Source organism: Lampris incognitus, chromosome 8, assembly GCF_029633865.1.
Source record: "Lampris incognitus isolate fLamInc1 chromosome 8, fLamInc1.hap2, whole genome shotgun sequence".
Lineage (NCBI taxonomy): Eukaryota > Metazoa > Chordata > Actinopteri > Lampriformes > Lampridae > Lampris > Lampris incognitus.
This window is the reverse complement of record NC_079218.1, coordinates 749,936-766,006: the sequence shown is the minus strand read 5'-3', so window position 1 is coordinate 766,006 and position 16,071 is coordinate 749,936. Positions and strand designations below refer to the sequence as shown.

Here is a 16,071-nt window from a genome sequence, read left to right as displayed (position 1 = left end):
AGTAAAGGTATTCAATGCATCAACAGTTTGTCCTTCTGAAGCAATACACTGTTATTGAGGTTCATCATCTGCAATGTTGGAAATCATTAAGACACTTCCAGAATATCAAGTGTGTTCCTTATCTACTACTACTTTCGGCTGCTCCCATTAGGGGTCACCACAGCGGATCATCCTTTTCCATCTCTTCCTGTCCTCTGCATCTTCTTCTGTCACACCAGCCACCTGCATGTCCTCCCTCACCACATCCATAAACCTCCTCTTTGGTCTTCCTCTTTTCCTCTTCCCTGGCAGCTCCATATTCACCATCCTTCTCCCAATACACCCAGCATCTGTCCTCCACACATGTCCAAACCATCTCAATCTTGCCTCCTTGTTCCTTATATTTATGTATATTTCTCTACCTTGGCCAAAGGGAAATTTAAAAGTGTATTTAGCAGGTTGATGGACTGGGGGACAGAAAGTCTTTTATCAACAACACCATTTCCTGGCAAAAGCAGTGTACTTTTAATTCAGCTGATTTAGAGACAATTATGGTAGAAAGCCACCAAAGGCTACTTGTCAGGTTAGCTATAAAATGCCCTGCTGTGCAAATCACTTCAAACAGCCTCTGTTGCTATGTCATTTTATTAGCCACATGACCAAGTCCGGTGGAATTTGTTTTTGGTACACTTTACACTCTGCAGCACAATACATACATGGACAACAACACTCCACGAACAATACAGTTACACAATAACAGAAATAAACATATCAGGCATAACAGGTGAATGGTGGTGTTTATGCCAATGGTGTGTGAGGAGGGACTGTAGGGAGGAATTCAGAGTCCTTATGGCTAGGGGGGAAAAACTGTGAAGTGTTTAGTCTTAGTTGACAGTTACCTGTAGTGCCTCCCTGAGGGAAGGAGCTGGAAGAGGTGATGAGCAAGATGTGAGAGGTCAGAGGTGATCTTCTTTGCTCGCTTTACAGTCCAGTTAGTATGTAGAGATTCAACTGAGGGGAGTGGGTTGCCTATGATTTGGGATGCCTTATTGACAATCCGCTGCAGTTTTCTCCGTGTTTGACTGTCCGTGCCGCCATACCATACTGTAATACTGTATTACTGTAATACTGTAACACTATAATATTGTAACACTGTAATAGAAGATGTTATGATGGACTGGATAATGGCTGAGTAAAACAGAACGAGCAGTTGATGTTTGATTCGGTATTTTTTAAGCTGCCTATAGTAAAGTCGTTGTTGAGCTTTTGCAGTGATGTGTTCAGTGTTAATTTTCCACTTCAGGTTATTGCTGGTGTATGCTCCAAGGAATTTAAAAGAATCGGTGGTGGTGATGGGGTCTCCTTTCATTTGTATGGGTGTTTTAAGGTTCGGCATGCATTGGAAGTCAATAATGACTTCTTGGGTTTTGGCTGTATTAAGCAGAAGATTGTTGTTTGCACACCAAGTGACAGCTTGGTCTACTTCAGTGCGGTACTGGGTTTCATCACTGTTGGAGATGAGGCCTACAATGGTTGTGTCGTCTGCATATTTTATTATTTTTACAGAGCTATCCGTAGATGTGAGGTGGGTGGTGTAAAGTGAGAAGAGCCAGGGGGAGAGAACACAGCCCTGAAGAGCACCTGTACTGAGGGTAAGAGGGTGCGAGGTTAGGTTATTAACCTTCACCCTCTGTGGCCCGTTCCACAGGTAGCTCTGAATCCAGTGGCATATGGCTGGGTCAACGTTCATATCCAAAAGTATGGTTAAGAGTTTGAGTGGGTTGATGGAGTTGAAGGCGGAACTAAAGTCTATGAACAGGATGCATGTGTAGGTGTTTGGTGATTCCAGGTGGTGCAGTGCATGGTGCAGGGCTATGCTAACTGCATCCTCAACAGACCGGTTGGCTTAATAGGCAAACTGATATGGGTCCATCACTGGGGAGGTCCAAGATTTCAAGTGTGACAGAATGATGCGCTCAAATGCTTTCATGGCCACAGATGTCAGGGCAACTGGTCTGAAGTCATTGAGGCAGGTGATCTTTGAGGACCTTGGCACAGGAATGATGGTAGAGAGTTTGAAGCACCGTGGGACTGTACATTGACTTAGAGAGGTGTTAAATATGGTGGAAAATATTGGGGCCAATTGTGCCGCACAGTGGCTCAACAAAGCAGGACTGATGGCATCTAGCCCTGTTGCTTTCCTAATGTAGTAGTAGTAGTAGCAGCAGCAGTATTTAGTGGCCAAAATTAACAACAATCCAGCATTTGGAATAGCAGGTACTAGTACTGGTACTAGTAGTAGTGGTAGTAGCAGTAATAGTAGTAGTAGTAGTAGCAGTATTTAGTGGCTAAAATTAACAACAATCCAGCATTTGGAATAGCAGGAATGTGAAGAAGGGTTAAAAGTATGTGCAACCTAAAACTCGTAACAGGAAACTCACTTTACTTGTAGCCCAACTCTCTTATGTTCAACAATATTCTATTTCATCAAATGCTTAATTTAATTTCTTAACTGTTATTCCCGTTGCATCTTTTTCTTGGCCAGTCTGTGGACAGAAAGATGGCGTAGAAGAGGGGATCAGGTGGTCAGATGTAGGGACTGGGACAATAGAATGAGGTACAGACATGGGGGGATGGGACAGGATGCATACATATCCCAAATGGCATAATATCGGGCAAAGCCTGGGGCAGGGTGTAGGGCAACCACACATCAGCTAATCAAGCATGTAAGACATGTGCGAGACAGGCTGCCACAAAGACACAGCAGGCTACATATGTGTTAGCCTTGTCCCTGGAGCAAACAAGGCACCAGATGTGAGATCACTCAGCTGGCTCTTCAAAGAGAGAAATAAACTATAAGAATCTGTTCTTTTCAATAAACCCTTGCCAAAGGATAATGTAATTCATGTAGTACATAATTATCAAATTCACAGTGTCTATTGAAGGAGGGGCCTCCGTCTCCCTCTCACTTCCTTGAGGACATGACTTGACTTGACCAAACATGATACAAGTATTAATCTAGACTTAGACATAAGTCTCTTGATCTCCCAATATCTTGACTATGAGTCCGGCTGGTTGTGATTCATGAGTGGACAATAACCTACATAAAAGTTAAACCACTGGCCGTCAGCTGACACAGTGTGTTTTAAATTTTACATCTGCCTTTATCTTCTGTACCACTGTCTCTACGTTTGGCGCTAAGATATTCTTCAATGCCTACACAGTGAAGAGGTGGCTGACCTAACTTGCTAATTTTGTCAATAATGAAGTCAAATCCATGTCAGACAATGACAAAAAAAAGGCTGAGAGGCTCTGGGGTGGATGTTAAGAGTCTGTATTTGATTACAGTTTGGAAAAGAAAAGTATAAACCAATTTAAACAACAATATAAAGTGTGCAGGGTGCACAAGTAGGACATGAGGAAATAGGTTATGCATCCACATACATGTGTGAGCATGCCTGGATGCATGTCTCACAATTCCTTTTGGGATGAATGTTAGGTCTGCCAACTCCAACCTTTTGGCCTATGTTTATAATGAGTTGAAAAAAAAAAAAGCTCAAAAAGTTTATGCCCTACACTTATTTACTTTCATTTGGTTTCTGGTTAAATATGGTGCGTTGTTGAGAAAATAAGGTTAAAGGTCGATTTATTTCTTTTTGTCTAATATAACTTTCACACTGTTTCTCAAGCTTGGTGCTGCAAAGAACAGAACATTAAGTACACACTATACCATATAGTGTACGTAAGACTATTCTGTTATCTATCTAAAGGTTCAACACAATAAACATAAATTCCAATCAATGCTATAATTCCATAATAAATATGACAGAGCAAATGACTAATTTCTATAAACATACTGCCATGTTGTATGCATATTGAAAGTGCAGAAACAAGGACACCGTGACTACAAAAGTTATTGCAGTAAAAATCTTCGTCATCAACTTGCACTGTTTGGTGGAACTCTTACTCATCGTTCCAGCTGAATGTTCACCTGATTCATTTGTGTATTAATACTGGAAGGCTCACTACCTTAAAGAGCAATTCATTCACTGGGCTTGTCAACAATCTCACTTGTAGACTCAGAATTCAACTTGCCGGAGATGAAATAGGCTAGCTGGCGAGTAACGTCGCAATCCCTGGAGACACAAGTATGACATAAACTCAAAACTACACACGAATGGCGACAATCTTCCCGAAAACAAGGAAAGACAACAGACCAAACAGGAAAGTAATAAATTTAAAATTCCTCTCTCCACCATATTCCAGATCTGCTGAGTACTGTGGGCGAGATTAAGATAAAAGTCTTTAACAACTTAGCTTCAAACTCTGGTTTCAGTTTAACGTCAGTGTTTTTTCAGTGTGCCTGTCCAAGAAGCTAAACGTAGCATTGCGTCACATGTGCTGCACAGTGCTCTTCGGTGAGAGATGAATACAACACTGGAACATCTTTTTAAACATCTACTGGAAATTATAAAACTAGAAGATTAAATTACAATGACAATTTACTGGAAACTGGGTTTGACATGACAATAAAAAACCCCTATCAGCACGATCGACCTACATCAGCGTCTGATCTGCAAAGCTGTAGTGGTGAAAAAGCCCTGCTTCTCCCCTCCTCTATCTTTCCATTTCCTCTCCTCCCCTCTCTCCCTCGTCGATGGGACCTTACTTCCTGCTGAGTAAGAGTGGGCAGTGAGATCATTTAACGTCAAATCACCAAAACTGTAGCATTAGAACATACTGGAAACCTGAGCAACTTATTCTCTTTTGCCGGTCTTTGTGAATGACACATAATTCTAAGAAACAAATATAATGTGTTTAAATTCCTTTCTACCTGTAAATGTGGCAGGGTTGTGTTTTGTGATTACAGCGGAGACAGACTACGCCTTAAAACAGAATCACTAACGACATGCAGTTAATGACAGAGAGAAAAAACAAATGGACATCTGAGAGGTGCATTAACAAACCCTGCAAGGTGAACATTTCGGAGCTCAACCGCAGTGGAAATATATGAACCAGACAAAGTGTGCAGGGATTTTCCCTCCGCTGAGCACATGGCAATCTCACAGCGCCCTTAAACTTAAAAAAAGAAAAGAAAATTCACTTGCATACTCAGTTATGAATTAGCTCTTGGCCTCTTGCTGCTCTCCTCCGTTATTTAATGAATACATACGGCACAGGAATGCCTCCCCTGCCCCCACGAATCTCTCCACATCTGAAAAAGGACACTGACATTAAACGTGAGTGACTGAGGAAGCGGTGGTCTATTTTCATATTAGTTCTCAGTGGATATTGTATACGGACAATACTTCTTCATCTTCACTAACAGTGTAACTCTGGTTACTAAGATGGTAGTTCTCAGTGGATATCGTATACGGGCAATACTTTTTCATCTTCACAAACTGTAACTCTGGTTACTAAGATGGTAGTTCTCAGTGGATATCGTATATGGGAAATACTTTTTCATCTTAACTAACAGTGTAACTCTGGTTACTAAGATGGTAGTTCTCAGTGGATATCGTATACGGGCAATACTTTTTCATCTTCAGAAACTGTAACTCTGGTTACTAAGATGGTAGTTCTCAGTGGATATCGTATACGGGCAATACTTTTTCATCTTCAGAAACTGTAACTCTGGTTACTAAGATGGTAGTTCTCAGTGGATATCGTATACGGGCAATACTTTTTCATCTTCAGAAACTGTAACTCTGGTTACTAAGATGGTAGTTCTCAGTGGATATCGGATACGGGCAATACTTTTTCATCTTCACTAACAGTGTAACTCTGGTTACTAAGATGGTAGTTCTCAGTGGATATCGTATACGGGAAATACTTTTTCATCTTCACAAACAGTGTAACTCTGGTTACTAAGATGGTAGTTCTCAGTGGATATCGTATACGGGAAATACTTTTTCATCTTCACAAACAGTGCAACTCTGGTTACTAAGATGGTAGTTCTCAGTGGATATCGTATATGGGAAATACTTTTTCATCTTCACAAACTGTAACTCTGGTTACTAAGATGGTAGTTCTCAGTGGATATCGTATACGGGCAATACTTTTTCATCTTCACAAACAGTGTAACTCTGGTTACTAAGATGGTAGTTCTCAGTGGATATCGTATACGGGCAATACTTTTTCATCTTCACAAACTGTAACTCTGGTTACTAAGATGGTAGTTCTCAGTGGATATTGTATACGGGCAATACTTTTTCATCTTCACAAACTGTAACTCTGGTTACTAAGATGGTAGTTCTCAGTGGATATCGTATATGGGAAATACTTTTTCATCTTCACAAACAGTGTAACTCTGGTTACTAAGATGGTAGTTCTCAGTGGATATCGGATACGGGCAATACTTTTTCATCTTCACAAACTGTAACTCTGGTTACTAAGATGGTAGTTCTCAGTGGATATCGTATACGGGCAATACTTTTTCATCTTCAGAAACTGTAACTCTGGTTACTAAGATGGTAGTTCTCAGTGGATATCGTATACGGGCAATACTTTTTCATCTTCACAAACAGTGTAACTCTGGTTACTAAGATGGTAGTTCTCAGTGGATATCGGATATGGGAAATACTTTTCATCTTCACAAACTGTAACTCTGGTTACTAAGATGGTAGTTCTCAGTGGATATCGTATACGGGCAATACTTTTTCATCTTCACAAACTGTAACTCTGGTTACTAAGATGGTAGTTCTCAGTGGATATCGTATACGGGCAATACTTTTTCATCTTCACTAACAGTGTAACTCTGGTTACTAAGATGGTAGTTCTCAGTGGATATCGGATACGGGCAATACTTTTTCATCTTCACAAACAGTGTAACTCTGGTTACTAAGATGGTAGTTCTCAGTGGATATCGGATACGGGCAATACTTTTTCATCTTCACAAACAGTGTAACTCTGGTTACTAAGATGGTAGTTCTCAGTGGATATCGTATATGGGAAATACTTTTTCATCTTCACAAACAGTGTAACTCTGGTTACTAAGATGGTAGTTCTCAGTGGATATCGTATATGGGAAATACTTTATCTTCACAAACTGTAACTCTGGTTACTAAGATGGTAGTTCTCAGTGGATATCGTATACGGGCAATACTTTTTCATCTTCACAAACTGTAACTCTGGTTACTAAGATGGTAGTTCTCAGTGGATATCGTATATGGGAAATACTTTTTCATCTTCACAAACAGTGTAACTCTGGTTACTAAGATGGTAGTTCTCAGTGGATATCGTATACGGGCAATACTTTTTCATCTTCACAAACAGTGTAACTCTGGTTACTAAGATGGTAGTTCTCAGTGGATATCGTATACGGGCAATACTTTTTCATCTTCACAAACTGTAACTCTGGTTACTAAGATGGTAGTTCTCAGTGGATATCGTATACGGGCAATACTTTTTCATCTTCACAAACAGTGTAACTCTGGTTACTAAGATGGTAGTTCTCAGTGGATATCGTATACGGGCAATACTTTTTCATCTTCACAAACTGTAACTCTGGTTACTAAGATGGTAGTTCTCAGTGGATATTGTATACGGGCAATACTTTTTCATCTTCACAAACTGTAACTCTGGTTACTAAGATGGTAGTTCTCAGTGGATATCGTATATGGGAAATACTTTTTCATCTTCACAAACAGTGTAACTCTGGTTACTAAGATGGTAGTTCTCAGTGGATATCGGATATGGGAAATACTTTTCATCTTCACAAACTGTAACTCTGGTTACTAAGATGGTAGTTCTCAGTGGATATCGTATACGGGCAATACTTTTTCATCTTCACAAACTGTAACTCTGGTTACTAAGATGGTAGTTCTCAGTGGATATCGTATACGGGCAATACTTTTTCATCTTCACTAACAGTGTAACTCTGGTTACTAAGATGGTAGTTCTCAGTGGATATCGGATACGGGCAATACTTTTTCATCTTCACAAACAGTGTAACTCTGGTTACTAAGATGGTAGTTCTCAGTGGATATCGGATACGGGCAATACTTTTTCATCTTCACAAACAGTGTAACTCTGGTTACTAAGATGGTAGTTCTCAGTGGATATCGTATATGGGAAATACTTTTTCATCTTCACAAACAGTGTAACTCTGGTTACTAAGATGGTAGTTCTCAGTGGATATCGTATATGGGAAATACTTTATCTTCACAAACTGTAACTCTGGTTACTAAGATGGTAGTTCTCAGTGGATATCGTATACGGGCAATACTTTTTCATCTTCACAAACTGTAACTCTGGTTACTAAGATGGTAGTTCTCAGTGGATATCGTATATGGGAAATACTTTTTCATCTTCACAAACAGTGTAACTCTGGTTACTAAGATGGTAGTTCTCAGTGGATATCGTATACGGGCAATACTTTTTCATCTTCACAAACTGTAACTCCGGTTACTAAGATGGTAGTTCTCAGTGGATATCGTATACGGGCAATACTTTTTCATCTTCACAAACAGTGTAACTCTGGTTACTAAGATGGTAGTTCTCAGTGGATATCGTATACGGGCAATACTTTTTCATCTTCACAAACAGTGTAACTCTGGTTACTAAGATGGTAGTTCTCAGTGGATATCGTATATGGGCAATACTTTTTCATCTTCACAAACTGTAACTCTGGTTACTAAGATGGTAGTTCTCAGTGGATATCGTATACGGGCAATACTTTTTCATCTTCACAAACTGTAACTCTGGTTACTAAGATGGTAGTTCTCAGTGGATATCGTATATGGGAAATACTTTTTCATCTTCACAAACAGTGTAACTCTGGTTACTAAGATGGTAGTTCTCAGTGGATATCGTATACGGGCAATACTTTTTCATCTTCACAAACTGTAACTCCGGTTACTAAGATGGTAGTTCTCAGTGGATATCATATACGGGCAATACTTTTTCATCTTCACAAACTGTAACTCTGGTTACTAAGATGGTAGTTCTCAGTGGATATCGTATACGGGCAATACTTTTTCATCTTCACAAACAGTGTAACTCTGGTTACTAAGATGGTAGTTCTCAGTGGATATCGTATACGGGCAATACTTTTTCATCTTCACAAACAGTGTAACTCTGGTTACTAAGATGGTAGTTCTCAGTGGATATCGTATACGGGCAATACTTTTTCATCTTCACAAACTGTAACTCTGGTTACTAAGATGGTAGTTCTCAGTGGATATCGTATACGGGCAATACTTTTTCATCTTCACAAACAGTGTAACTCTGGTTACTAAGATGGTAGTTCTCAGTGGATATCGTATACGGGCAATACTTTTTCATCTTCACAAACAGTGTAACTCTGGTTACTAAGATGGTAGTTCTCAGTGGATATCGTATACGGGCAATACTTTTTCATCTTCACAAACTGTAACTCTGGTTACTAAGATGGTAGTTCTCAGTGGATATCGTATATGGGAAATACTTTTTCATCTTCACAAACAGTGTAACTCTGGTTACTAAGATGGTAGTTCTCAGTGGATATCGTATACGGGCAATACTTTTTCATCTTCACAAACTGTAACTCCGGTTACTAAGATGGTAGTTCTCAGTGGATATCGTATACGGGCAATACTTTTTCATCTTCACAAACAGTGTAACTCTGGTTACTAAGATGGTAGTTCTCAGTGGATATCGTATACGGGCAATACTTTTTCATCTTCACAAACAGTGTAACTCTGGTTACTAAGATGGTAGTTCTCAGTGGATATCGTATATGGGCAATACTTTTTCATCTTCACAAACTGTAACTCTGGTTACTAAGATGGTAGTTCTCAGTGGATATCGTATACGGGCAATACTTTTTCATCTTCACAAACTGTAACTCTGGTTACTAAGATGGTAGTTCTCAGTGGATATCGTATATGGGAAATACTTTTTCATCTTCACAAACAGTGTAACTCTGGTTACTAAGATGGTAGTTCTCAGTGGATATCGTATACGGGCAATACTTTTTCATCTTCACAAACTGTAACTCCGGTTACTAAGATGGTAGTTCTCAGTGGATATCATATACGGGCAATACTTTTTCATCTTCACAAACTGTAACTCTGGTTACTAAGATGGTAGTTCTCAGTGGATATCGTATACGGGCAATACTTTTTCATCTTCACAAACAGTGTAACTCTGGTTACTAAGATGGTAGTTCTCAGTGGATATCATATACGGGCAATACTTTTTCATCTTCACAAACAGTGTAACTCTGGTTACTAAGATGGTAGTTCTCAGTGGATATCGTATACGGGCAATACTTTTTCATCTTCACAAACTGTAACTCTGGTTACTAAGATGGTAGTTCTCAGTGGATATCGTATACGGGCAATACTTTTTCATCTTCACAAACAGTGTAACTCTGGTTACTAAGATGGTAGTTCTCAGTGGATATCGTATACGGGCAATACTTTTTCATCTTCACAAACAGTGTAACTCTGGTTACTAAGATGGCAGTTCTCAGTGGATATCGTATAAGGGCAATACTTTTTCATCTTCACAAACAGTGTAACTCTGGTTACTAAGATGGTAGTTCTCAGTGGATATCGTATACGGGCAATACTTTTTCATCTTCACAAACTGTAACTCTGGTTACTAAGATGGTAGTTCTCAGTGGATATCGTATATGGGAAATACTTTTTCATCTTCACAAACAGTGTAACTCTGGTTACTAAGATGGTAGTTCTCAGTGGATATCGTATACGGGCAATACTTTTTCATCTTCACAAACTGTAACTCTGGTTACTAAGATGGTAGTTCTCAGTGGATATCGTATATGGGAAATACTTTTTCATCTTCACAAACAGTGTAACTCTGGTTACTAAGATGGTAGTTCTCAGTGGATATCGTATACGGGCAATACTTTTTCATCTTCACAAACTGTAACTCTGGTTACTAAGATGGTAGTTCTCAGTGGATATCGTATACGGGAAATACTTTTTCATCTTCACAAACTGTAACTCTGGTTACTAAGATGGTAGTTCTCAGTGGATATCGTATACAGGCAATACTTTTTCATCTTCACAAACAGTGTAACTCTGGTTACTAAGATGGCAGTTTCCACCCTCCTGGTTTCCTTCCCTTTACGTCCATCGCTCTAGTCAATATAACATCAGTATGCATTGGAAAGGAAAACTGTGCAGTTTTTGTTGTGGTCAAACAAATGCATTGGTTGTTATTAGTTTAATTCCTAGTTTTTAGATTCCCACATCTCTCTTCGGCAAGGATAGCACCTTGATGAGCTCAGAACAGAACACTTGGCACAATACAATACCACAATTTGTGTGACTTTCCGTATAACATGCTGTGACAGCGCACACAGTTAAAGTGAAAACAGCGGCACTAGGTGCTTTACGGGTGCCCTAAAATGACCCAGCCACTTTTCTCCCCGAAACATGCCCCTGTGCTTCTTTTCCACATCTATCTTTTTCTTCCCCTTCTTCATTTTGTTCCTCTTTAAAATGTGAGTTCGAAAGCCGTGTGTCCTGCAGCACAACAGAAAGACGGCAGTGGGTTGATTTAAGTTAGGATGACAAGCCCCACGGTTTCAGGCCACAAACTGAAACCTCTATTCAATGTGTCCCAGCTCACTGACAGCACCATGGAGAGGACAGGGCTGCTGTGTGCACTCTCTGCAACCCTGAGCTAGCGGGCATCCTCTCCTTATCAATCATCATCATCATCATCATCGTCATCAGATGACCTCTGCTCCCACCCAAACACTGACGTGTCAATAGTTATCAGAACGTCTGAGATCAACTGTGAGATTTCAATACAAGGGGCAAACAATAAACAAGTTCACACTCAAGCTATGGCATCAAAACCCCCGACAACTCCAGCCCCACAGACCCAACGCTGAAAAACACATCTCACAGGAAATCCTTTTTTTTTTTTGATATGCTGCTTTTAAGCTTTTCTGGAAGTACCATTACATATTATATTTGCAAAATATTACAAAGTAGTAGACATCTCTGGGAAAATGGAGTCTTTTTATTCTTAGATTGACTGACAGCGCAACAGTCAAGTGTACTGCATTTTGACAGAGTGCTATGGTTTGTTTAACAGCCCAGACTACCAATACATTTCCATTAAACCGGAGTAAAACATTGAACTTGAGTGCAAACACGGCCTATTTTTTGATACAACAAAATGAAACATCTGCAAAACATGATCATTTTCCCTCTGCGATTCATACTATATGAGCGTATTAAAAGATGCAGATTGACAGAGACTCCAGATTTAGGCCAAGAGACTGAAGCTTTGGTCATACCAAGCCTTGTCTCTGTGGCCAGGTTTTTCAGTGAGTAATGAAATGACACCAGTGACTCCAGTCACAACTCACTTCCTGTCTGCTACATAATTCCAAAAGGGCAGGGAGTACTAAATCGAGGGCACCCTGGAGCATCTATCCCACATAATCCAGGGCAAAGCAAGTGGATGACCGGGACAGGCTTTCCCCTCCAGGCTGCTGCTTTGAGTGAGACCCTTTATGTTGAAACAAGCATTTCTTGGGTGTGCACTCTCAACATCAAAGTACCTTAATGCCTGGTCAGGTGGTTTGCCCCCCATCTGTCCTGACTAAGCTTTAGTATCAGATGATTGTATAGTTCTTTGATAATCTTATTCAAAATGACAAGAGATGATTCGATACCCACATGGGTGGAGAGCTATTGGCCTCACTGACCCTCTAACAAACCAACCTTCACTGCATTCCCAGGGAATCTTCATGAGGTTAAGATAGAAACAGACTTTGAAATTCAGAATTTTATTCATGATGGTCTATTTTTCTTACCGGTCTTGTGACTGCTCCTCATACATCCTCTCCTTCCCTTCTTTGAAGAGCCGGATGGCCCGTTTGGATTTCTTCATCAGGCTATCGATGTAAATTTTAAAGTACTCATTCTCACTGAGCTGAGTGAGTCTCTGGTTCTCCTCATATTTGCACAATATAAGCCGTAGGTGCTGGTAGGCATCAGGTAATATATCCAAGATGTATGGTGGACTGTTTTTCAGCTGGAGTCTGGGATTTTGGCAGAGGCGAACCTGTGGTGAAGCACGCAGTTGATAGAAGTTTGTATCAAAGCTCCAAGAAATAGTTGGACTTACTTCAAAATCTTACAAAGGGAAATATTGAATTGTGCGGTTAACTCATGAGAATTAAACTGCATGGGCCAAAACAGCAAAAGTGTGAAAACTTCAACAGCGTCATGCAAGTTATTTTCTATTGTATAGACACATGAACCACTTGGGTAAACACACATATTACTCATTAGCAACACCAATTCTATGATTAGAAGATTATTTATTATTATGATTTCATAGGCTGCTGACAGCAGTGACAAACGTGTCACGAGAGGCTATTAAAATCGTGGAGCAGACGTTAATATTTGATTCACACACATTATGAATATGTGACTGGAGTAACAAATGCATGCCCTGCTGCAAGGTTTTTTCCTGCGAGGCCCCTGAACTCCAACTCAAGCTACGTATAACACAGACTGAGCCTGTTACCTTAACACTGATAGGCTTTATGGTTTTATTACTCAAAACTTACAACTTTGTCCATTAGTTTCCATGTTTTCTCTACGGTCCGTCGGTCAGCTGCGGCTTGTTTTGGTGGTCCCACTGCATCCTGAATTGCATCAATAATGCCTAAAATCCGACCCTTACTTCGGTTTGGTCCACGTCCACCTGGATTTCGGCCACTGAGAGCAGTTGCCATTTCCGATACACTAAAACCAACAAAAGCAGGCTAATCAAGAATGATGCAGAGCAGATTAGTTGTCAGTGAAAGGTTATCAGTTATGCTGATTAAAGACACTTAAAAACAAAGTGGAATTAAAACCAGTAACCAATTAGTTCTCTGGATAAAGCACTTCCTATTCAATGACGTGACAGGAATACTTCTGAAAAAACACGGTAACTCCCTCAGTATTGAAAATGTTGTCAGTGTTTTGACCATTTCTAGAATCTGATTTGTTAATGCTTTTGAGAACCGAAACCTTAACATAAATGGGATGGGTCTAAGAGCTGCAACCTTAAGGACTGTTTAAGGTTACTGTTGGTGACTGAAGGTAATTATTACTATATTGTACATTGTATATCACACATTGTATTGTACAGTGCATGTTACATAACACTGTTGGGATACGTTATAACCTGTTTGTGCTCGCCAACTGCCAAATAGGCCTGCTCACGAAAACAATCAGGAAAGGGGACCTCTTGTTTTCAGTAACCGTCTTTATCCAGCTTGCTGACGTCCACTGTGTAACTTTACCACGTCACATTCATAGTGTAACAGCAAGTCAAACTCGCATTTTACACGTCCTCTTCCACATGTGCAGTTTAATTGTCAATCGTGCAGTTCACAGGTGACGCCCCGCACAGTGTGACTGGGGAAATACACGACCAGCACAACGACAACGGTACGGCCGCGCACACAGCGCGAGGCCAACTGCGCACGACAAGTCTGACCTGAAAGCAACACGACTGTGGAGCCCGTGCGTACGACGAGGCTACAAAGTAACGCCACACACAGAACCAGCTCAACGTCGCGCGGCTCTCCCGTGCGGGACAACCAGTTTGGCTTGTGAGTGAACGTACTGACAGTTACAAACAAAACACGAGCGATCGTAACTTACTGCGAACGCGAGCAGACCGAGGAATGTCGACGGGATCCTGCTCAGCTCGGTCCACATCCAGTGCGCAGCGTCAGGACGGAAACAATCACAACAAAGTGGCCGCCAATGACATCGGATGAGCCACTCAGTGTTCAATATCCCATCTAACCGATATCCGTAAATTCTGCCCCACAATGGTGTCGGTGGACTTTCTGAGGGTCCCCCCCCCCCGCAAATCCGAGGGCGGACGACCGACCGACCGTATGTGTTCAGCCGTACAACGCCTGACGGTGCAGCGCTGACATCTCGCCCAGTGGCAGCAGGGACAATGGAGTATGAAGCAATATTTTCCAGGAACCAATCGACGAGTTGATAGAGCAGACCGAGCACCAATTGGTGAGGCACCGTGGGATTTGTGCACTCAAAAGAGGGGTAGCAAGCGGGAGGCAGGGCCGCTCCCAAAGCAATCGATAAGTGCGCTCACTTTCTGTGGTGGAAACAAACGAGCTGCGTTCTGCCGGAAGTGACACAGTTGCGGAGTGGGTGTTTAAAATATGCAGTGCCATAATCGCTGGTCTCCAGGCTGGGATGGAAGTGGATCGTTCCCCCCTCTCTCTCTCTCTCTCTCTCTCTCTCTCTCTCTCTCTCTCTCTCTCTCTCTCTCTCTCTCTCTCTCTCTCTCTATCGCTCGTGCTTAGTGGGTGATGATGAAGACCTGGTTTTCTAATTTGCGTAACAAGGGTGAGCCCGGGCTGTATATTTATTTGGCTTATGTTTTTTATTTTATTATTTACTCATTTATTTCATTTTTGTGTTTGTGATTTTGGGCCATGCACTTAGAGTTGTCTTAGGTTTGGAACCTGTTTGTTGGTGTGGACAGTTTTGTTTTAAATTACTTAATGGCACTTTTTTTCTGAAACTGGTTTTTGTCCTTTTTCAGGTGGATTATAAGATGTATATGTTCTGAATATCAGCTGTTGGACTGAATAAATGTGCTTTTGAAAATCAAGCCTCTCTCTCTCGTTCATTTCAAGTGAGATAATCATTCTGTCTGACACTAATGATGCATTTTGCAGTCTCAAACTTTTTTAAACCATATGTCAATTGATAGATAGATAGATAGATAGATAGATGACTAGGTAGACACAGACAAATAGAAAGAGTAAGATATAGAGAAAAAACAAATGAATCTCAGGATAACTAATGATTTGTTTGATTCATGTGCACTATCAGCTGGTTTTGGCTTCCTGTTAAGAGCAGTCCACCACGAGCCTGGTCACTAAAGCATGCAATATACTGCAGCCGGAATCGAAATTATTCTCTCTCCAACTTGTCATGTTGAGGGTGTGCCAATATTCAACTCTCCTCAAAGTTCTGCAGAGGCCCTGTTAGATGTTAAATTAGATGCCCTTTGTGTGTAGTTGCACAAATTGTCTGGTTGCTTGATGATCCTGGGATAATTGCTTTGGCAATTCTGCCC

At 40.8% G+C, this 16,071-nt stretch overlaps 1 protein-coding gene across 1 annotated transcript in view; it reads right to left on the bottom strand.

Annotated features, from left to right (window-relative positions):
- cblb (Cbl proto-oncogene B, E3 ubiquitin protein ligase) overlaps positions 1 to 15,428 on the bottom strand; it is a 182,187-nt gene extending 166,759 nt beyond the window's left edge. The window contains exons 1-3 of the mRNA XM_056285166.1: positions 14,613 to 15,428; positions 13,526 to 13,703; positions 12,764 to 13,014 (exon numbers count right to left, since the gene is read on the bottom strand). Of these exons, the coding sequence (XP_056141141.1) occupies positions 12,764 to 13,014; positions 13,526 to 13,693 (419 nt within the window). The 5' untranslated portion in view covers positions 13,694 to 13,703; positions 14,613 to 15,428. The remainder of the gene's footprint in view (positions 1 to 12,763; positions 13,015 to 13,525; positions 13,704 to 14,612) is intronic.
- Positions 15,429 to 16,071: the final 643 nt, after the last annotated feature.